The 24,141-nt window shown below is 41.1% G+C and overlaps 1 protein-coding gene across 2 annotated transcripts in view; it reads left to right on the top strand.

Moving 5' to 3' along the window:
• LOC124552608 (protein spindle-F) overlaps window positions 1-24,141 on the top strand; it is a 154,017-nt gene that overhangs the window by 103,289 nt on the left and 26,587 nt on the right. Inside the window, exons 6-7 of one of the 2 annotated variants that reach the window (XM_047126935.1) lie at window positions 12,816-12,937; window positions 16,942-17,232. In XM_047126935.1, the coding sequence (XP_046982891.1) occupies window positions 12,816-12,937; window positions 16,942-17,232 (413 nt within the window). Of the gene's footprint in view, window positions 1-12,815; window positions 12,938-16,941; window positions 17,298-24,141 lie in introns of both variants that reach the window. The other variant, XM_047126934.1, reaches the window with a different exon arrangement.

Genomic DNA, 24,141 nt, shown 5'->3' with positions numbered 1-24,141 from the left:
GGGCCAATTAAAAGACACTTGCATAAAGCTTTCAGCATGTGACTGTCAACATTCCGGCCCAAGCTGCAGGAGTCGGTGACCGTATGTGCTCGCTTGTGTGTATACATGGTATGTTTTTCTCTTTTGCTGACGAAGGCTGTGACTGCAAGCTTTATGTAAGTGTCTTTTAATTGTGCCTGTCTGCAACCTAACACATCTCCTTTGTGGTAAGTAGCAGTCTGCCTTTTCCTACATTGTTGATACTCTCACCTAGAGTTTCCATTATTTAAAAAAGGAAAAAGGTAATATATTTTAAGAATTTCGATTTTTCACAGATATACATCACACTGCTTTTTGATGTAGTCACCTCTGTTCTCGATGCACTTCGTGAGTTAAGGGTCGAGCTCTCTGATACACTCATCAGAAAAGTCTCCTGCTGCCTCTTTGGCTCACTGCTCGACAGCATTCTGTACCTCGTCGCTGGTAAAAAAACCTTTTCCTGCCCACAAGCAACTTCAGAGGGATGAAAAGTTAAAAATGTGAAGGTGCCAAGTCAAGGATGTTAGGAAGGTGGACGACCATGTCCCAACAAAATGAATCGGTGTGTTGGTTAGTTGCACGGCTATGTGGGAACGTGCAGTTAGCTCACTCCATTTGTTATATTGCCACAGTTTTGTTCTGTATCATCCTCCGTAATTTTCATAATACCACATCTTCTGGGGTAAAAATTCAATAAGAATTCTTTTACAATTCCTAGAGACAGAGGCCATGATTTTTTTGGCCAAATGTTTTTCCTAACAGGGGGGAGGAGGGGGGGGGGGGAAGATGCTGTCACTGCACTGATTGTCTTTTCATCTCGGAGATGATGTGTGTCACCCAAATTTAGGCAACAGTCACAGTAGAGTCACAGAATTGTTCACTTTCGAAAAATTGCTGTTAAAATGCCATCCTCTTGGGTTTGTATTGATTTGTAAGTGGATTTGGTTTCCACCTCTCATACATTTTTTTTGAAAACTTCGTGTTTCAGTAACGATTTCTTGCAGGAGACATTTGAAAACATTGACCTTGAATGAGATGAACACAGGCAACAGACCATTTCTTTGATCTTTTTCACCATCTCCTCAGTCAAGATTGAGGGACACCCACTCTCTTGTTCGTTGTGAACATTCATTCTACCAGCTTTAAACTCACAAAGAAAAGCACAGTATCATAATTAATGCCTTCGGGTCATATAGCTCCCGTCGATTTGTTGAACAATTTACTAATGGTGGAAAAAAATAACTTTTTCTAAATATTCACACGTTAGAAACTTTTTGCCTAGCAATCTTTTTACAAAGTTCCCACATGAAATTTGCAATATATCTTCCTGTAGAATTTGCAGTTTCATTAATTGATACTCACATTTTTTTATTCACAATCCATTACCTGATTTGGCACATTGTTTATTCGCAGCTTCGGCTGACATAGTCCTATCGTAATATGGAAGAATCGGGAAGAGATATCCCTTTGTATTTTTGTAAAACTTCATGAAATTTTGAATGGTTCGGTTCACATAAGGGAATGTCAACATGAGTTTCTTATAGAATGGTGAATAAGAGTGGTGAGATACCCCATAGGAGCATCCGCTGTAGTGTTTCTCTATTTTCAGTTCGTTGTGCGCCAAATTTCTGCCAAATTTCTGCTTTTGTGTTGGCACGTACTGCTTGGTTTGAAATGAATTCTCTGCAGTTACTCTTATGACACACACTTTGTATTATTTTACCGTAAGTAGAAAATACTTTGTCCCCGTATTCAGATATCAGCTGGTGTAATTTTATTTGAATACCTTACTTCACTTCAGGCATTTTTTCTGTACGCATATAAGACTTCAACAAGACTGAGTGTTACAGACACTTACCTGCATTCCAGGGTCCAGAATGGCTTAAGCAGCCATCTGCTCCTAGAGTAACAATAGGCTTTACAAGCTCGGTGTTGTGTAAGAGTGAAGTCCGTATTGTGAATTCAAACAGAATAGGGGAGGAAGGTAGGTGTTTGTCATTTTCCAGGAAACAGAGCTGGGTAATTTAATAACGTAACATGATAGAAAGAAATTGCAGTAATTTTCTTTTTGAAGGAGTGAAAATATAATGAATATGACGATTGACTTACTAAAATACACCCTCTCAGAAAAATAGCCCTATGTGCATAAATACAGTATCTGATCAAAAGTATCCGGGCACCCCAAAAACATATGTTTTTCATATTAGGTGCATTGTGCTGCCACCTACTGTCTGGTATTCCATATCGGTGACCTCAGTAGTCATCAGGCATCGTGAGAGAGCAGAATGGGGCAATCCGCGGAACACACAGACTTCGAACGTGGTCAGGTGATGGGGTATCACTTGTGTCGTATGTCTGTATGTGAGATTTCCACACTCTTAAACATCCCTAGGTTCACTGTTTCCAGTGTGATAATGAAGTGGAAATCTGAAGGGACGTGTACCGCACAAAAGCGCACGTGCCGACTCTGTGTGTCGGCTGACAGATACTGCCGACAGTTGAAGAGGGTCGTAATGTGTTATAGGCATCCAGACCGTCACACAGGAATTCCAAACTACATCAGGATCCACTGCAAGTACTATGACAGTTAGACGGGAGGTGAGAAAACTTGGATTTCACGGTCGAGCAGCAGCTCATAAGCCACACATCACGCCGATAAATGCCAAACGGTGCCTCACTCGGTGTAAGGTTCGTAAACATTGGACGATTTAACAGTGGGAAAAGTTGCGTTGAGTGAAGAACCACATTACACTGTGTGGCAATCTGATGGCAGGGTGTGGGTATGGCAAATGCCCAATGAAAGTCATCTGCCAGCATGTGTAGTGCCAACAGTAAAATTCGGAGGTGGTGGTGTTATGGCGTGGTTGTGTTTTTCATGGAGGGGGTGTGCACCCCTTGTTGTTTTGCGTGGCACTATCACAGCACAGGCCAACATTGATGTTTTAAGCACCTTCCTGCTTCCCACTGTTGAAGAGCAATTTGGGGATGGGGATTGCATCTTCCAACACGATCGAGCTTCTGTTCATAATGCACGGCCTGTGGCGGATTGGTTACATGACAATAACATTCCTGTAATGCACAGAGTCCTGACCTGAATCCCATAGAACACCTCTGGTATGTTTTGGAACGCTGTCTTCATGCCAGACCTCACCGACAGACATCATTACCTCTCCTCAGTGCAGCACTCTGTGAAGAATGGGCTGCCATTCCCCGAGAAACCTTCCAACACCTGATGAATGTATGCCTGTGAGAGTGGAAGCTGTCATCTAGGCTAAGGGTGGGCGAACATCATATTGAATTCCAGCATTACCGATGGAGGGCACAATGAACTTGTTAGTCATTTTCACTCAGGTATCCTGATACTTTTGATTTCATAGTGATGTAACAAATTACAATAATTCATCTAAAGGAAACTCCATGTTAGAATATCAACAATGGTAGGAAATTCATTCTGGTACAAGCTGCTGGAGATGGCAGTCGTGTGTGTGTGGTGTGCTTGCCTGTATGTGAATGTGTGTGTGTGTGTGTGTGTGTGTGTGTGTGTGTGTGTGTGTGTCTTTTGTGAAGAAAGCTTTGGCTGAAAGCTGAATGAGTAACAGTCTTTTCATTGTGCCTGTCTGCAACTCAACGTTTTATCTTTATGGTGAGTAGCAATCTATCCTTTTCCTTATATTGTTAGTAATTCATATAGTTTTTTTTTTTTCATAACAAGCATTTATATGTATTGAAGGACATGTCAGTCTTACTAGAAAACAGAGGCCCTACCATAAAAATCCTAGCCGTAGTAATCGCAAATTTTAAAAGTGTTATTCACATTCTCCTGTACAAATTTTATTAAAAAAAATAATGATCACTTTCCTCTTAGCTTTCAGTTTAGTAAGTATTTACGTTATTGTTCTTGTGGTTCTGTAGTGATTTATCTACAGCAGGTGTCATAGTAGAATGTATCCTCCATACCTGAGAGGTAGAGGGCCACAAGTCAGAATTCTGGTTTTGACTCGAGATGATATTTGCAATACCGACGCAGAGCTTCATTTGTGGAGAAGCCCTGCTTCAGCTCGTGACTGAGACAGGCAGTGTTAAAGGGGCACGTGTCGTTTTGCAACTGCTTAAGTTGAATGTGGGCTGGAGTAGGACTGGCTTCCTTTCTTCATAAATAAAACAGTGTGTCAGTATTCGATACAAATATAGTCTCGGGTCAGAATTGTGGAATTAGGACATGTGCCCCTTAATCTGCATCTGTATTGCAAAACTTTGCTTAAACAGTAAAACTCCTAAAGTAATTGTGAACAAGATGATCATGATTTACCACCAAATATTATTTGTACTTCACACTTTTATGCATTGAAAAATTTGACATTAAAAAATGATGTAAGTGACCGGCGTTGCTTTCGGTTCTGTTCTTTCACCTTCCTCTCTCCGAATCCAAAGTTTGGAACAACTTGTCCTACTGCGAAGTCCCTGTATGTCTTAACCTATTCTTGTGATGCCTATGAGGGGAAGAGTCATACTTAAGAGAATTGAAATCACCATTTTACTAAAAAATGAGCCGAGTGCAAGTAGGGTTCGTGCACTGAGCATTCTGTGCAAACTTAATATTGTATGTAGATAGTTCATCCATCGTGGGAAATGAAAATCTGAACGATTTTTGCCCGTTATCAATATCGATACTGGCAAGATATTGGTTCTGAGAAATCAAAGACTGTATCAAAATGTTTATAGTTTATCTTCAGACTAGCCAGGACATACAAAAAGAAGTGAGCCAGAGACCTCAATGTATATGCGTAAGGATAGAAGATTTAGTAGAACATGTTTTATTTACTTATTAAAATCACGACTACAACTCACATTTTATGTTTGCGTGTAGTAATGTTAACCTATTAAGCATTTGATGCCTGCTGAATACGGTGTATTGTTCAAATGGCGAAAGATACTGTTTTATCTGGTATAATTACAATTTAATCAAACAATGGAAAATCCAGGATGGAATGTAACAGTACCAGACATGGAAAGTTGCTACTCACCATACAGCGGAGATGCTGAGTTGCGATAGACACAATAAAAAGATTCACACAATTAAAGCTTTTGGCCATTAAGGCTTTTGTCAGCAGTAGACACACACACACACACACACACACACACACACACACACACATCTGCAGTTTCAGAGAGCTAAGACCACACTGCAAACAGCAGCACCAGTGCATGATGGGAGGGGCGACTGGGTGAGGGTAAGGAGGGGGGCTGGAGCGGGGAGGGGGGGGGGGATAGTGTGGTGGGAGTGGCGGACGGTCAAGTGTTGCAGTTTAGACGGAGGGCAGGAGAGAAGGTGCGGAGGGGGCTGGGTAAGTACCAGAAAGGAGAGAAATAAAACAAAATTAAAAGACCGGGTGTGGCTGTGAAATGACGGCTGTGTAGTGCTGGAATGGGAACAGGGAGGGGGCTGGATGTGTGAGGACAGTGACTTAATGAAGGTTGAGGCCAGGAGGGTTACGGGAACGTAGGATGTATTGCAGGGAAAGTTCACAAATGCGCAATTCAGAAAAGCTGGTGTCGGTGGGAAGGATCCGTACGGCACAGGCTGTGAAGCAGTCACTGAGATGAGGGATATCACGTTTGGCAGCGTGTTCAGCAACAGGGTGGTCCACTCGTTTCTCGGCCACAGTTTGTCGGTGGCCGCTCGTACGGACAGACAGCTTGGCGGTTGTCGTGCCTACGTAGAATGCAGCACAGTGGTTGCAGCTTGACTTGTAAATCACATGACTGGTTTCACAGGTAGACCTGCCTTTGATGGGATAGGTGGTGTTAGTGACCGGACTGGAGTAGGTGGTGGTAGGAGGATGTATGGGACAGGTCTTGCATCTAGGTCTATTACAGGGGTATGAGCCATGAGGTAAGGGATTGTGGGTTGTGTAAGGATGGGCGAGTATATTGTGTAGGTTCGGTGGACAGCGGAATACCACGGTAGGAGGGGTGGGAAGGATAGTGGGCAGGACGTTTCTCATTTCGGGGCACGACGAGAGGTAACCGAAACCCTTGCGGAGAATGTAATTCGGTTGCTCCAGTCCCGAATGGTACTGAGTTACTAGGGGAATGCTCCCCTGTGGCCGGACTGTGGGACTTTGGGAGGTGGTGGGAGACTGGAAAGATAAGGTATGGGAGATTTGTTTTTGTACAAGGATGGGAGGATAATTACTGTCAGTGAAGGCTTCAGTGAGACCTTTGGTATATTTTGAGAGGGACTGCTCGTCACTGCAGATGCGACGACCACAGGTGGCTAGGCTGTACGGAAGGGACATGATAGTATGGAATGGGTGGCAGCTGTTGAAGTGGAGGACAGATGGGCGGATAACAAATGAACAAAAATTTTTTTCACGTGGTACAATTTCAAATTAACAATTTTTTGAATTTTCCCTTTATGCATACTGTGAAACCTTGCTTCTTGACAAATTTCATGAATCGAGGTCAGTGGGAAGCACCCTATTGTTTGTGATGAGTGAGTTTTTGAGTATGATACATAAATAGCTGTATCTTTTAATTGTATTGCCTTAGAAGCTCAAAATTTTTACTCCTCCAAGGGACCACAGAACTTAATATATGATATACAGAGTGGCGCACATAAAACCGGCCCCTGTGCTGAAAGGAATATGTATGAAGAAAATCAATGAACATCATCGTGTTCTTAAAATTTTATTGTACAGTTTCATTATTAACTGTGTAATTAACAGTTTAAGTAACAGATTTACTTTCATTAGTTTAATAAGCATATTTTAGAAAGGAATTTAAAGTCTGTGTTCAACATGTTCTCCACCAACATCGAAGCGAAGTTGTGCACGTTGAAGCATGTTAAGGAAAACACTTTTCAGTACTCTTTCAGGAATGGTCGAAATTTCTTCACATATGTTGTTTTTTTAATGTGTCAAATGTTCTGCGATTGTTGCTGTAGACTCTAGCCTTTAGAAATCCCCAGAGGTAAAAGTCACTGTTGTCTCTAGACATGACAGCCTAGACACAATGAGAGGAAGCCGAAAGGCACGCGCTACGCTCACGCAGATGGGCGTGAGGTCTGAAACAGGATACGTAATGAATGCTATAAAGAAAAGTACGTAGCTTCTGAATACTTAACTTTAATCCATCCTTTTTGGTACATCTGGAGATTGTGGCGATACAAGTGAGACTCTTTAGATACATGCAATGTTACTAATGGCGCCTTGCTAGGTCGTAGCCATTGACTTAGCTGAAGGCTATTCTAACTATCTGCTCTGCAAATGAGCGAGGCTTCGTCAGTGTAGTCGCTAGCTACGTCGTCCGTACAACTGGGGCGAGTGCTAGTCCATATCTCGAGACCTGCCTTGTGGTGGCGCTCAGTCTGCAATCACACAGTGGCGACACGCGGGTGCGACATGTACTAATGGACCGAGGCCGATTTTCAAGCTACCACCTAGCAAGTGTGGTGTCTGGCGGTGACACCACAGTCACATGGTGACAAGTTGGGAAGGCCGGGTGACCTAAGTCGAAACAAGGCCCCAGGAGTAGACAACATTCCATTAGAACTACTGACAGCCTTGGGAGAGCCAGTCCTGACAAAACTCTACCATCTGGTGACTAAGACTTTGGGAAAGATCAATTTGGATCCCGTAGAAATATCCGAACACATGAGGCAATATTGACCCTACGACTTATCTTAGAAGATAGATTACGGAGAGGCAAACCTACGTTTCTACCATTTGTAGACTTAGAGAAAGCTTTTGACAATGTTGACTGGAATACTCTCTTTCAAATTATGAATGTGGCAGGGGTAAAATAAAAACATTGAGGTTCTCCTTGGAAGAGTAGCTGAATGGAATGGACAGTGTCTTGAAAGGAGGATATAAGATGAACATCAACAAAAGCAAAATGAGGATAACGGAATGTAGTCGAATTAAGTTGGGTGATGCTGAGGGAATTAGATTAGGAAATGAGAGTGTTAAAGTAGTAAAGGAGTTTTGCTATTTGGGGATCAAAATGAGTGATGATGGTCGAAGTAGAGAGGAAATAAAATGTAGACTGGCAATGGCAAGGAAAGCATTTCTGAACAAGAGAAATTTGTTAACATCGAGTATAGATTTAAATGTCAGGAAGTCGTTTTTGAAAGTATTTGTATGGAAGTGAAACGTGGAGGATAAATAGCTTAGACAAGAAGAGAATAGAAGCTTTAGAAATGTGGTGCAACAGAAGAATTCTGAAGATTAGATGGGTAGATCACATAACTAATGAGGAGGTATTGAATAGAATTGGGGAGAAGAGGAGTTTGTGGCACAACTTGACTAGAAGAAGGGATCGGTTGGTAGGACATGTTGTGAGACATCGAGGGATCGCCAATTTAGTACTGGAGGGCAGTGTAGAGGGTAAAAATTGTAGAGGGAGACCAAGAGATGAAAACACTAAGCAGATTCAGAAGGATGTAGGTTGCAGTAGGTACTGGGAGATGAAGAAGCATGCACAGGATAGAATAGCATGGAGAGCTGCATCAAACCAGTCTCAGGACTGAAGATCACAAAGACAACAACAACAACAACAACAACAACAAGGGCAAATCCGACGTATGACAAGTTGCCCACCTTGTTGGAAATATGCACAACATTTTTCGTTTGGAGTTAACAGAGCCGAAAATTCATTGTGTAGTTGCAAGTAAACATGTATGTTGACAGTTTCGTTGAAGAACAGTGGCCCGATAATTCTGTTACCAGACACAGCACACTATACACCAATTTTTAAATTGTGTAATGGCTTTTGCAGTATGCCATGGGGATTATCTGTAGCCCAGTGTCTCGTGTTTTGTGAATTAACGTGACCAGACAGAGGAAACCGAGCTTCATCCGTCGAAAAAAGGAGGAACGGATCAAGATGTCCCCCTGTGACATTTTCCAGCAACCAGTTACAGTAATGTGTACGCTTACCCTCGTCCATATGACAGTGAAGTATGCAGTTTAAAATGACTACTTTCCGTGTCAACTACTCACACACTACTGCTGCTGGAAGGTGGCAAAGAAACTGACAAGCTAGTAGTGCTACTCACGGGCATTCGCATTCCGGTTCGGGCCGGTTTTACGTGCGCCACTCTGTATATTTGAACTTACTACATCTACCCATTTCTGAGAAAAACAGTTCTTGTCATTCAGATAGACAGACACCAAAGCGATCCTATGAGGGTTCTGTTCTTACAGATGAGGCACGGAACCCTAACGAGAATAGTTTCAAATGTTTCTCATGTTCTGTGTATATCCTCAGAGTACCGTCATTGTTGGAGTTGAAGAATATCTGTGACAAAGGAGTGTTTTGTACTGTGCCAGAGTTATTGTTAATAATGAAAAGGATAGTTGCTACTCGCCATATAGCACCACTTTACCATTCCCCACCCTATACCCTGCTATTCCTCCCCTCCTGACCCGTGCCTCTTCCTTACCCCCACCACCTGGTTGCCTCTCCCATCATCTGCTGCTGCTCGTAGTCTGACTTCAGCAGCCAGAGACCATGGTCGTGTGTGTGTGTGTGTGTGTGTGTGTGTGTGTGTGTGTGTGTGTGTCTAGTACCTCCCGCTGCAGAAATCGGACACGCGCCAGAACAAATGGACGTGGCCAGCCCATAGAGGGCTCCGCATCCGTGGCGGTTCTTCCGTCCAGCGAGAGCGTCACCGCAACACCATGTGCAGACCACGGCCAATAGCCGCTCCCTCCAGTTTCGTATATAGGGACCCGCTCTGCCCTAGTCCAGTCAGTCTGGTACTCGCTCTGGATTGCGTCTCTATCTTGGCGGTACTGCGTTCTGGTCATTGCTCATTGCTGACATTTGCCTGGCTCTGGTTCCGAGTGGATTTACTGTTGGTGTTTGGTGTTGTGGTTTCTGCAAGCCTCCATTGTTTATCTCTTCCTTGTTGTGTCGGTCATAGTTGGTGATTGTCAGTTGTCGTTGGTCTGTCGTCCGACTCGTCCTTGTGTTTACCCGGTGGTACGTGCTCCACCGCCGTCGGCTTCCCCGCCTGCCGGCTCCGATCCGCAGCCCAAGGCGTTCCCGCGGTTGGTTTTGGTTACTACAGTGTGTGTGTGTGTGTGTGTGTGTGTGTGTGTATTCCTGACGAAGGCCTTAATGGCCGAAAGCTATAATTGTGTTGATCTTTTTGTTGTGCCTATTGTGACTCAGTATCTCCGCTCATGTTCCGTATTTTAGAGAAAAAGCATCGATTCTGAAAAATAATGCTAACCAAAAGAATACAACCAAGATTAAAACTTGATTGCTGTTGCACAGATACTCGTCATGTTTGACAATGATCAGAAAGGAATTTTGTAAGGAAATACGTGACTCTATAGTTAGTTTTAATTTTGAATTGATGGTTGACATTGAATGTAATTTTAATTACAGAATAATAAATTCTGGCTCCCAGCCCAAAAGCGAGGAAACACTTAAAATTGTTAATTATGAAATTGAAACTGAAATTTTGTAAATAATCTCAAATGTGAAGGTAGGCAGTAGAGGAACAGAAGTCAACACATGTGAGCTTTGAATGGAACAGCCACTTATGAAAAAGTGCATTTAAGTCAGTTACTAAAGTATGGGAATTCCTTATAATTAATAGAGCTCATCAATGACTGCATAAGTTGTGAATGGACTTAGCAACACCACTCATTGTAATGCTATTTGTCGTCAGGTTTTGTGAAGCAAATACCTTCAACTAAGCACTGTTTTGTAATAAATAATATTATAATGACTTTATTAACTAACAGAATAACTTTGGCAACATCAATATTACTAAAATAGCTTTAATATTTGCAAACATGCAACAAAATGATAGTAGTCACTTTAGTAAAAATTTTCTTTAGTATCAGTTTGAAGTTACTTTCAGTTTTTTGAAGTTGCTTTCAGTTTTTTTGAAGTTGCTTTCAGTTTTTTTTTAAAGTTGCTTTCAGTTTTTTTTAAAGTTGCTTTCAGTTTTTTTTAAAGTTGCTTTCAGTTTTTTTTTGAAGTTGCTTTCAGTTTTTTTTTTTGAAGTTGCTTTCAGTTTTTTTTGAAGTTGCTTTCAGTTTTTTTTGAAGTTGCTTTCAGTTTTTTTTTGAAGTTGCTTTCAGTTTTTTTAATTTTTGAAGTTGCTTTCAGTTTTTTGTTTTTAAGTTGCTTTCAGTTTTTTGTTTTTAAGTTGCTTTCAGTTTCTTTTTTTTTTTAAGTTGCTTTCAGTTTTTTTTTTTTTTTTGAAGTTGCTTTCAGTTTTTTGAGGTTGCTTTCAGTTGGCACAGCTTTACTCCGTTACTGAAAAATTCCAGTACGAACACCGCAATGCACAATGAGCTTTAGTTAATTATTACTGCACCTAGTTTTATGAACTGATTGATTTTAAGCCAACTGAACTGGCAAGTACAATTTAATTTCTCTCAGTTTGAAAAGATAGGATCATTCCAAAGGTTAGTGAAGTGGGATAATCAATTACAGGGTTCGACCTTACTTTGTGTCGAGTTGCAGATGGTGCGACATAGTAATGCATTCGGTGGCAATATTTTATTGGCTACAGGCTTTTCTTTTCAACTAACATCTTTTTATATCTTTGGCCACACAGTATTCTTCTTCCAATACTCCAATTGCCAATTTTTATTGCACAATTTGTACTGTGACTAGACGTGTGATCGCTCATCCATTTATCATCCCTTACTGTACTCAAAACACCGTATCGACAGTACGTACTTAATTAAGTACCGAGTATTGCCATTGTGCGTCCATACTTCACCATGGATAACTTGCAACTATTCCACCTCTCTGTCCTGCAGGCACTTGCATCTTGCAATATTATTGCCATACCTGAATTTGTCAGTGTTTCTACCACAAAGTTTTACAGTACTTCTTCGTCATTACAATACATTTTTTTAGTAGTGAACATTTGTAAAATTAATAAAGTACATACATACCCTCCAAATTACATTAGAATTAAGAAATTATTTAATTGACAGTTATGAGACTTTATGTTGGAACTATGTAAGTTTTTTCATCGCAATTGAGGAAAACAAATGCTGTTGACACAAAATGGTACATATTAGAATACTTTTTAATTCCACATTTGCAGAGGAGGAGTCAACGTGAATCTAACAAAATTATTGCTAAAAGAATATTAGAAATAAAATAAAATACAAATCAGATGTCAAGTGGAATTTTTTATCTTTTTATTCCCATTACCTTTGACGAACACAAAATTGGATCTGTTTAGGTTATTTGCGATAAATACACTGCTGTCTTATCACAGATGTGTTTAATTTTGACCCGCTTCCATGAAGTCGTAAGTTGTGCAAAAAATTCAGTCAGTTGGGTAACTGTTAATGTGGTACAGTGTGCACCTAAAGGCTCCATTAGGTTTTTAATTTGGAAATAAAGAGAATTTTCCTATTAATGCCACTTTGCTCGATTTTGTACACATTTGTAGCTTAGCGTATTTATCAGATCTTCTGCTTTTCCTGGTCCGTATTTCATTAAAACATTTGAAACATGCTCAAATGAACAATTACGTAAAGGTGACAGTTGCTCTCCTTTGTGCTGTGGACTTCATTCTAAACTTAAATAATTTTAATCTGATTACACTACTTTAGATAAACTTAATTTTGCATTCTGTATATGCCATTTCATCTGTCGAGTGTGAAGCACGCATTAAATTTCACATCTCGTGTCGATTTGGTATTGCAAAGAGGACGTGGTAGTTTTACTGCAATATGATATTTGTGTTAGGTTGGAAATATTATATTTTGATGATCAAACTTAGCCATTCGTTCTCTGATCTGTTGTAGTGTGGTGCAAGGAATGTGAGGAGCGGCGACAGGAACAAGGCCAGCTGGATAGCCTGAAACTCTGGGGCAGCGGAGACGAACGCGCGTCCTCTGCTGACGGCACTGATGCCCACTCGCAGCAGGTCAGCCATTATATTATGTGGTGAAATAAAAGTAAGAGCAATACATGTACTCCTGTGTCCAGGCTTTGTAATATTCACAATGAGAAGTCCCCAGCAGTGGGATTGACTTTCCAAAAATATCTATATGGCGATGTAGTTCAAAGTTTGAGGAGTCACATTCTGCAGCCATTCACCCTGGTGGTCTTCATTTGTGAGTAATCACTAAAAATAAATAAATAAATTTGGAATTTTGTATGATAGGTTTAAAAAAAGTAACAATTTAGAGACCACTTGAATAGCGTAATGGTTTACATAGTGATATTACATCCAAAAGGTTGTCGGTTTGACTCTCATCGTTGTTGTTGTCGTCTTCAGTCCTGAGACTGGTTTGATGCAGCTCTCCGTGCTACTCTATCGTGTGCAAGCTTCTTCATCTCCCAGTACTTACTGCAACCTACATCCTTCTGAATCTGCTTAGTGTATTCATCTCTTGGTCTCCCTCTATGATTTTTACCCTCCACACTGCCCTCCAATGCTAAATTTGTGATCCCTTGATGCCTCAGAACATGTCCTACCAACCGGTCCCTTCTTCTAGTCAAGTTGTGCCACAAACTCCTATTCTCCCCAATTCTATTCAATACCTCCTCATTAGTTACGTGATATACCCACCAAATCTTCAGCATTCTTCTGTAGCACCACATTTCTAAAGCTTCTATTCTCTTCTTGTCCAAACTATTTATCGTCCATGTTTCACTTCCATACATGGCTACACTCCATACAAATACTTTCAGAAACGACTTCCTGACACTTAAATCTATACTCGATGTTAACAAATTTCTCTTCTTCAGAAATGCTTTCCTTGCCATTGCCAGTCTACATTTTATATCCTCTCTGACTCTCATCAGGTGCACTGAAATTTTTTGGTTTTAAATCTTTGTCGAAATGGCTCCAGTCGCTATTTTTATTCGTTTACATGCAATTTCCTTTATTTGTATTCTTTTGTCATGTCATTTAAATAACATTTTAACTTCCTCAATTGTTCGTTCTTTTTCCACGAGTAAACTTTATACACGAGAATTTAATTATTTTTATTTATCTACCATAATATCTAACTATTTGAAAGTGCCGATCAGTCAGTTAAAAAACAAAAGATGATATAATATTCTTACATTGGCGGTGCAATTATGTCAGGAATATATTTTTCCTTTCAAGATGTACATCTTTTTGGATGGCTATCATCATACAAACATTTAAATTATAAATTCCTATTCCACTGTGGACAAAATAATGTGGATGATGCTGATGATTTAACAAAAGCAGGGATTATAAGGAAAATGAGATTCAAGCAAAATGAGAAATAGAAATAATAAATACAATAACATGGACAAAAAGTAAGATGATAAAATGAAAGCAATTACGTCAAAGCAATAATCAAAATCACATGAGCAAGGATTCCAAGTCGGGAAAGACTGGGGGGGGGGGGGGGGGGGGGGCAAGGGCAAATGATGAATGATGATTTCATATGACAACTAATATGACGTGACAAAGGAACAGGAACAAAATAGATTTTAACCAATTAATTGAATAAAAATAATGATTAGCACCATTTTGATAAAACCTTAAAAATTTAAAGTGCCTAACAAGATTTGAACCTATAACCTTCTGTGTGTGAGGTTAGTACCTTCACCATTACACTATGCAATTGGTCTGTGACCCTTTACAATTTTTCTAAAGCTATAGAACGTCACATGAAATTCCGATTTTTTTTTTTTTTTTTTTTTTTTTTTTTTCCGATTACTCACGAATTAGGCCTCACTAGGGTGAATGGCTGCTGGTTGTGATTTCTTGGAGCTTAAGCTACACCATGATGTAGATTGTTTCAAAAAGTCAAATCCACCACTAGAGGCCTTTACTTTTCAGTAAAATATTTTCATTCAGGACGTGAAAGCTAATGGGGACACAGCGTGCGTTTTGGTGAGCATTCGAACACTCGTGTCAGATGTGCTTACCCATGTCATCTGGGACCGTAATGCTATCCAGCTAAAGGTGTCAGCTACGTCTGCACTTGCCAAACAGATTTTCAAAGTATTAATAAGTTTTATAGTTTTGAGGGAAAGTATACTGTCACTTAACACTGAAAAAGTGTATTTTTAACTGGTAAATCTGGGAATTTTTGTTACTTGCCTGCATGTACATCCTGAATTTGAAGTCTGGTTCTGAAATTTGTATTACCATTGTATAATCAGTCTGAAACCTTCCAGTGTCTCCAGGTCTCTTCCATGTATAGAATCTTCTTACATGATTCTTAAACCAAGTGTTAATGATGATCAAAGTATGCTGTGTTCCTTAAACACCTGGATAATTTCTTCAATCTCTTCGTCATCTGCGGAGCTAGTTGCATATAAATTTGTGCTACTGTGGTAGATGTGGACTTTATGTCCTTCCTGGCTAAAACAATGCGTTCACTATGCTGTTCATAGTAGTTTACCCACATTCCTATTTCCTTATTCATTATCAAACCCACTCCTGCAATACCCTTATTTGACTTTTTATTTATAAGACTATATTCATCTGACCAGAAGTCCTTTTCCTCCTGCCTCTGAACTTCACTAATTCTCACTATACCTAACTTCAGCCTATCCATTTTTCTATTTAAATTTTCTAACCTACCTGCCTGTTTAAGGGACCAAACATTCTACATCTCAATCAGTAGAACACCAGTTTTGTTTCTTCCGATTACAACATCCTCACGAGTAGTCCCCACCCGGAGATCCGAATGGGAGACCTTTTATCAATAGAATATTTTATCCAAGAGAAAAGCCATCATAATTTAACCACACAGTTGAGCTGCATGTGCTAGGGAAAAATTGCAACTGTATTTTCCCCTTGCTTTCAGCTACTCACAGTAGCAGCACAACTACACCATTTTAGCTGATGTTATGATGCCAGATCAGTCGGTCGTCCGGACTGTTGCCGCTGCAAACTATCGAAAAGGCTGCTGCCCTTCTGCAGGAACCACACGTTTGTCTGGCTTAACAACAGATACCCCTCTGCTGTGGTTGCACTTACATTTCACTTTGAGAAGTGCGTGATGTATCCATTTGTAATTCCATTGAAGCCCTTATCGATCAGGATAGCAATTTTCAGTTAGATGCTGCTCAGAATCCTGTACAGAAAAAGTTCACTCTGTGCATAGTCGGTGGCATTCTGCAGATTTACCGTGTGAAGGTAGGATGTGGACAGAAGGCTCTGTGCCAAAAAATCGTGACAGTGATTTACTGACATCTGGCAGTTCACTCGGTAAATTCCTGAAACAATCTCTAAGCTCGGAAAGTTTTGAATTACATAGGCTTCAGTGCATTGGTTGGTTCCACCTTTTTGAAGGTACATCAGGTTGCCAACAAGTAAATGACGTGCTATTTTGAGTTTACATTGAAGGAAAAAAAGAAAAAAAAAGAAAAAAAACATACTTCATAACCACCAAGAGCTGCTCTTAAAGTGATTCTTTATTAACTACAGATTTTAATCATCTGATTGTCTTCAAGTTATCATAAAATTATTTACAGAAGCCTGCAGGCAGCATTATTACTGTGGTGATGAATAAAAGTTGATCAATATTTACACACTGCCATAATCGGGTTCCATCTTTACATGTGGCTTGCTCTCTAAGAATATGTTAGAATTGTAGAGGGAGACATTGTAGTAATTATCCAGATATGTGTAGATTTGTGCAGGATAGACTAGCGTGGACAGCCGCATCAAACTACCTTCAGATTGAGGACGAAGAAGAAGCAGAGGATAATAATAACAACAACATAAGAGAAATTGTAGGTCACCAGAATTCTTCTGAAAGTAAAAACTTGCCATTTTTCGTTACCTGCAACTAGAGCTATTTGATTGTATTGTTTCATATCCTTACATTTTACCTTTTACGAATTCGTAGGCAGACCACTGACAATTCTTACATTGCATTAAGCTTTGCATTTGTATAGTTTCACAAATAATTTTTGTTACACGTGTTGCAGATGACCGAATCGCACAACGTATCCGAAGTACGACCGCCTCCAGATTCCGGTGCTACAGGAGCGACCGGCGACATAGTGTCGGCCGGCACGTCCACCGTTTCGAGGTACACGCAGTGCCCACGAGAGGATTTTGCGGCGCGGCCGATACGACACGAGTTACCCGAAGGAGAGTCGGAGCTGTGCGAGAAACTGTGCCCCCTCTGCTCGAAGGTGTACGGGCCGGAATATTCGTTTGAGGAGTTCCAAGAGCACGTGATGGACCACTTCCCAGAAAATGATGAAGACGGAGAGGTGACTGACAACTACGTGCTCCTCTAGCCCACTGTCGGCTGGAGTGGCCACTTCAGCTTTTGCATGTGTGTATACGCTGTAGCAGTGTGTAGAGTGTAATTAATACTGTACCTTCTGTAAGATATGTGGTGGTAAAGATGAAATTATTATGGTGGTCTTAAGTTATCAGTATTAAATTTCTACTGTGTGAGTAATAGAATGCCTGTTTATACTGTTTATACTGGTGTACAAGTTCGAATTCCCCGAGTTTAATAAATGCGACAGAGATACGAAGTGACCGTAGTCGTCAATAATATATCCTCTTTCATAATTTACAACAGTCTGCCGAGGCTGGGGTAACTTTTTGATTCTGCGGCTGTAAGAATCGCGTGGTATCGAGGCGAAGAACTCGCATTTTCATCCGGAGAGGAGGTTTCTCGAAGGTTATTCAATAGAGAGCAGGAAAGGCGAAAATCTGAGGACTCGATATCTGGCGAACAAGATGGGTGCAGAATGACTTCCCAACTCAAGTCGTACGTTGTGTTTTTTGTCAGTCTAGCAGAATCGGGCAGGCGTTATCATGGCACAGCATCACTTCGTACAGTCTTTCAGGTTGTTTTTCTCGGATTGCGTCTTCGAGGTGTCTCAGTTGTTGACAATAAATGTCAGCAGTGACAGTTACACCTCAGGGAAGCACACGCCGTCATTACTCCAGATGCATAACATTATTTTTTGGATGCACGCAGGTCTTTTGTATGGGGAGTTGCTGCTTTGTTTGGGCTCAACTATTATTCCTCCTGTTACCATAAAGACACCATTTCTCAGCCATCACCAATAACAATACAGGATAGGAATGGTCAGTTTGTTCATAGCCAACAGATGAGGAGCCAGCAGAGCTCCATATACGGACACCCGCTGATTTTTGTGATTTTGGTTTAGAGCATGCTGTGTCCGTACACCCAATTTTGTAACCTTCCCCGTCGGATTCAAATGTTGCACAATTGTGGAATAATCACAGTTCATCACATTTGCGAGTACACGGACAATGATCGTTGTAGATTAATGTGTTTAAACGATCTTCATCAAACCCTAAAGGTCTTCATGAACATGGAGAGTCATTACAACTTTATTGATTTTCCTTAAAATGAAAAGACCATTTTCTTGCCATGTTCTGTCCAGTGGCATTATCCCCGTACGTGGCGCAAATGTTAATGGCTGCCTCCATTGCTAGCACCCCTCTGTTGACCTCAGACAGAAGAGTATGCCAGAAATGTTCACGTTTCTCCACTTGGCACTCCATTTTCTAGTCTCCACACCTTCACACACTATAAACGGCAACAGTTAACTACAAACACAAAAGTCCAATTAAGAAATAAACCCATAGCAACTGGAATACCAGCAATCAAAACAGAACCGCTACAAACTTATGCTCCTACCTAATAACTTCCTGCCCCCTCGGAAAAATCTTGTAAAGTAGCTTCAGTGAACGGAGTAACTATTGTTCGGGAGTCAGGACCCTGGTGCTTGACTCGGAAGTAGCCAGCTGGAGCTTTTTCGATGGGAAAAATGGTCAGAAATTGTCTAGAGTGGGATTGGGCCGTATCTTCATAAACTTGCCTAACTGCACCATTGTCTCGTGGAATGAAGGGATTTGATTGTCTGTCAGATGGAAAAAAAAAATGGTAGACTATTAATACAGTACCCCTCTCCTCCTTGTTTAAAAAAATTTAAACCAAGCACTGTGCTCTAGACTAGTATTGTTCAAACCAATTTGCAGACAAATGGTACTAAAGGACTGGTGGTTTAAATACAAGGGTTGAATGAAAAGTAATGCCTCCACCTTTGTTAATAGGGTTTGGAAGGGAATATTTTAATAAATCAAATGCAGAAATAATCCTTAGAATGTGATTTTTAATTACCAATATTCACTTTTCCTTATAATCACCAGCCAATTGGATCATTTCTGCCAACGATTAACAAGTTTTCTGAAGCCGTCACTGAAGAAGTCCTCACTCTGTTTCTGTAACCACAGTCTCACAGTTCTCTCGACGTCTTCATCAGAAGCATAATGATGTCCCCGCAGATCGTCTTTCATTATCGGGAACAGATGGAAGTCAGACGGTGCTAAATCTGGACTATATGGAGGGTGCCATACGGTGGTGAGATCCTGTCTGAAGTTCTGCTGTGGTGGCACGTTAAGTGTGTGGTTTGGCATTGTCATGCTGCAGGAAAACATTTCCCTTTTCCTTTCTGACCCTTGTTAGCTGTCATTTCAGAGTTCGCTCTGAATTTGTTGTTGTTCCACGATCAAGAAAATCAACACAGATAACACTATCTGTGTCCCAGAACATCATGGCCATTATATTTCCATCTGAGGGCTGCATCTTGAAATTTTTTTTTTTTGTGGGGTGAGTTTCTGTGTCAATTTTCAGTAGACTGACGTTTCATCCCTGGGTCGTAATGGTGTACTTACATTTCATCTCCTGTCACAATTGAATGAAGAAAGGCGTTACCTTCATTCTCATAATGCAATAGGAGTTCCTGGCAAATTTCAAGTCTGTGCACTTTCATTTCAGTAGTCAGCATCCGGGGTACCCATTGTGCACAGATGTTCCGATAGCCAAACAAAGCAATAATGTGACACACACGTTCTTGTGAATTGCCGATTGTGCTTGCAATTTCTCTCTGAATGATACGACGATCGTCCTGAATCAATCTGTCAACGTTTTGCTTGTGAACTCGGTGGTTGCTGTCACAGGATGTCCAACTCTTTGTTTGTTCCCGCCTCAACATCTTTAAACGTACTTGCCTCGACAGAATCACCGTAAACTGCTCTCATTCTGTGACGAATCTCCTTTGGGATGACACTGTCTGCTGTTAAGAACTCAATGACTGCACATTGCTTGAATCGCATTGGCTGACCGTCTGCACAGGGTTCCATACTTTACACTGTAACGACACAACTGTTCAATGCTAAGGCTTCCCGCCAACTGGAGCTGTAGAGAAGAGGCTACGGAAGAAGCTGATACCTTCCACATACCGATGCTGCCAATTGTTAAAGAGTTACAAAGGTGGAGCCATTACTTTTCAGTTGACCCTCGCAATAATGAGACGAGGATGTAAACTTTGGAACGTGAAAAAAAGAGATAGGATAAGAAACCTAAATTTTCAATCAGTAGATCAGTATATCCCTATAATAGATTACGACAAAGTTTGTAGATTGGTACAGCTGCACTTACAGGCAAAGTATAGGTTCTCGTTATAGTTTCTATTTTGAGATGTTATCATAACTTCAACAAATGTCGTAAAACTACCTCGAGCCTCCAATGATTCTCAAGCTTTTTGGTCTGTGATGATTATGTGTATTACAGCTAGGTGGATGCAAATCTTGCACGTCTCTTTTAACAGTTCACAGATGCGGTCGTAATACGTGTGCATCTCTGTGCCCTCAGCTCCAGTCCTTTTCTTGTTGTAGATTAGTAATAGCTACACAGTGTAGTTAGTAGAATTTGTGCCTATTTCCAAATTTGTGGAAACGTAATAAATTGGAAAAATGATAAGAATTGTAAAAAATGTGCCACTTATTTTCCAGTTTTTAACAGAGTAGCAAATTCATTCCGTGTGATGCACATGTGAATATAAACGAGGATTGCAGTATTTTCCGTAAAAGATTACTGGATTTTTCCTTAGCTTTCTTGACATCAACGACACACGAGGTTTTCTCCAAAATACACTCGATACAAAAACACTTTGCGTCGAAGAGTTAAATACGAAGAAACTTGTGCACAGTACAGAATTGTATGGCTTGTGTTCCTTAAGGATACTAATGAAACTTTGAAACGTAAGACAGGCCACTGTTCAGGCTTGTTAGCTTAGCTACTTATTATACTTTATTAGAATGTAGCTCCATCCAAACGGTTTGTATTTTTCGGGTTTCGAAATAGAGACGTATGCTATAAATTGCTTACCAGTTGTGTTCCTGCTGCCTGAACGAATTGAGAATGTCAACCGGCAGTGTGCACACACACACCTAAAAGCCACCTGCCTTCTGTGTCTCGTTTCCCACTACAAATAAAAGCACAAAACAAACAAGTAGCAGGTGCAAAGGGTAGTCACTGTCACAGAATGGAAATACAGTACTGAGAGAAGTCGCAGCTGCACAGTTTGAAGTGTAATGCGTATTCACACCAAAATTGGCCGTAAGAGGGCGGCAGCCCGACAATCTCTGCCCGGATGGAGACGGAGGACACTTTGTGGCAAATGTTCCACATACTGCCCAGTGCACGTGGCAGAATGACACTGTCGGGTGGAGCGTCAGTTCCGAGGGCACTGCGTCACAGCCGTGCCCGAAAGGCTTCCCGCGAAAGGCTCGTACGGGACGACGGGACGGGTCACGGGACACCTGACATTGTGACGTCTAGCGACACTGCTGTAGGTGTGTCTACGCTGAAAGTGGCCACTCGAAGGCACAGTACGTAGTCGGCCCAGAAAGTTGCTACGCCGGACAGATAAAATTGGATGTCGGTGTATTAATGCTTTTATTCAGCTTTCTATCTTATTATTCTCTCTCACACCAGAAGTTTTTGAAAAGCAATTATTTAAATATAATTGGTTGGTCACCGGTTTTTGGAAGTCGGTAATGATCCGCAGATTGGGCCCTTTTCAGAGGATGCCCCAATTTTTGGAAAAGGAATTGGGCCCCATGTTGCCAACTCCAGTGAGCACAGGGTATCGGGTGTGCTCGTCAACTGACGGTCACTGACACTTGTTGTGTAACTGCAGTTAGGATAGTTCTGACAGAATGTGAATACTTTAGTAGTACAGGGCACCACTCGCGTACTAGTAGAACGGTCGAGTCGTCGACAGCCACACGAAAACCCTTTCCGTGCAGCTACATTGTGCCAGCTGAATGTACGTTGTGTGGCATTCAGATACAGCACGAGCTGATCTTCACTTTGCTAAACGTTCGGTCAGTTGGAACCTTTTTTGAGGAGGTAATCTGTCATCTTGTAAAACTTCCTCGTAATACTCGAGCACAGTTTTGTTGTTTGCTTCAGTTTATTTGATTGTACATATTCACTATTGTTATGTCTGCACTATAACACAACAAATATTCCTCGATAACCAATTTATTTGATCTTCTGTCACTCAAAACAAAACTTAAGTTCGACTACACGACACTTCGCCGGCTGTAGCACCGAGGAGAAATCAGAGTCACTAGTAGAGAATACGAGTCCAAAACACTGCCAACCAGTCGATACCGACGCGTCGCAAGTTTCCAGCCGGGGACGCCACAGTACGGTTCGGTCGTCGTGAATCCGGCAGCCGGTTAGTAACACACTCGTCGGCGAAGATCGAACTGGTTAAACAGGCTCAGGGAGCTCGCTTAAATCCGCAGGTCCGGCCAATCGGAGTGTCGGTAGACGGCGCCCTTATACGGTTGCTCACTCTGGTGGCGAGGGCAGCGCCGCCAGGGTAATCCGTATCGATAGTGGTGTGTACACTGCCGCTAACCCCGTGACGACGCGTTCACTTGCGCCAGTTTTTGACTTCGTGTGTGGCGCCAGCAGCACTCGCTGTGTCCTGCGCGTGTTGTAGCACGCCGCACCGAGTTGACGGCTGCTGTGCGGCAGCCGATACGACACTATCTTTCTGCATCTGCTTAAGGAAACGTGGGGACATTGTGAAAATGCTGTGAACAGTAGTTATGATAGTAATAATGTTTCCATTCTAGTTTTCTGATATTTGAAGCAAAATTTGATTGCTGCACACTGCTCCATTCTCTGCCAGACACAAACATGATACAACAAAAGTACACTCCGTCCTTAACGAGCCAGTATTGCACCTTCGGGAAGCAAAATGTCTGGTACTGCCAGTAGACACACATAAAACTAGTGACATCCTATCTAAATTGAGGGAAGGAGTGTGTATTTCGATGATACAGTTCTGCAAACCTTACGAGCAGATAGTGTGGGCTGCTCGCCTTCTATTTTGTTTGTACGTGTAGCACCTGAGGTCAAGTCCTGCACATCGTGGTGTATAAAGCAGACGGTACACGTCTCGGAAACAGTCTCAAAAATTGGCTTCAAAAATTTAACGATCTGAGTGCTGTTTAGTATAAAATATGTTGAGCTACTCGAAAGAGGTGTCTAGTGTTCTAGTCATAATCCTGAGATTGTCGGTTTAACTCTCACTAGATGTGAGTTTTAGATATTTACTTTTTGAATTTTATATTTGTTCCCAAATTAAAATTTTAACTAACAGATATTGAACTGTAGTTTTACTAGTAAAAATAACTTTTTATTTTTAGCTATGAACTTTTTAGCTATGAACACTGAGGAAATGATAGTGCTTGTAACAAATTAAAATTTGTGCCAAAATGCAAAACCTCGAATCCCGTTTTAATTTGCCAGGAAGTTTGATATCAGTGCACACTACACTGGAGAGTGAAAATTTCATTTTGGATAAAATACTTTGTTCTTTCTTGAGATTACAGACATAAGTAGTACATAAAATAAAGGAAAGACAACCACTCACTTATAGCTGACTGATACGTGGCCAATAGAACTATCATTTACACTAGCTTTTGAGCTAAAGTTCGCTAAGGAACTGATGACCTTGCAATTTAGTCCCTTTAATTTACGAACCAACCAGCCAACATCATTCTCTAGCTAAAGCACATACATACACGGACACTAAGACGCTCACGGTTGCGGTGAGTGTGAGCATTTGGTGTCCGTGTGTTTGAATATGTGTGTACTTTTGCTAGAGAAAGATCAAGAGCTTGAAAGCTAGTGTAGATACTGTATGCTGTTGGGTGTTTCTATTTGCCACTTGTCAGTAAGCTTTGAGTGAGTGCTTGCTTGTCCTTTCCAATTACTGTTATATTATAAAACAAGTATATAGATGCTGTGACTTACCAAACGAGAA

Source organism: Schistocerca americana, chromosome 10, assembly GCF_021461395.2.
Source record: "Schistocerca americana isolate TAMUIC-IGC-003095 chromosome 10, iqSchAmer2.1, whole genome shotgun sequence".
Taxonomy (NCBI): Eukaryota; Metazoa; Arthropoda; class Insecta; order Orthoptera; family Acrididae; genus Schistocerca; species Schistocerca americana.
The sequence above is the reverse complement of the archived record's forward strand: the minus strand, read 5'-3'. Positions and strand labels throughout refer to the sequence as shown.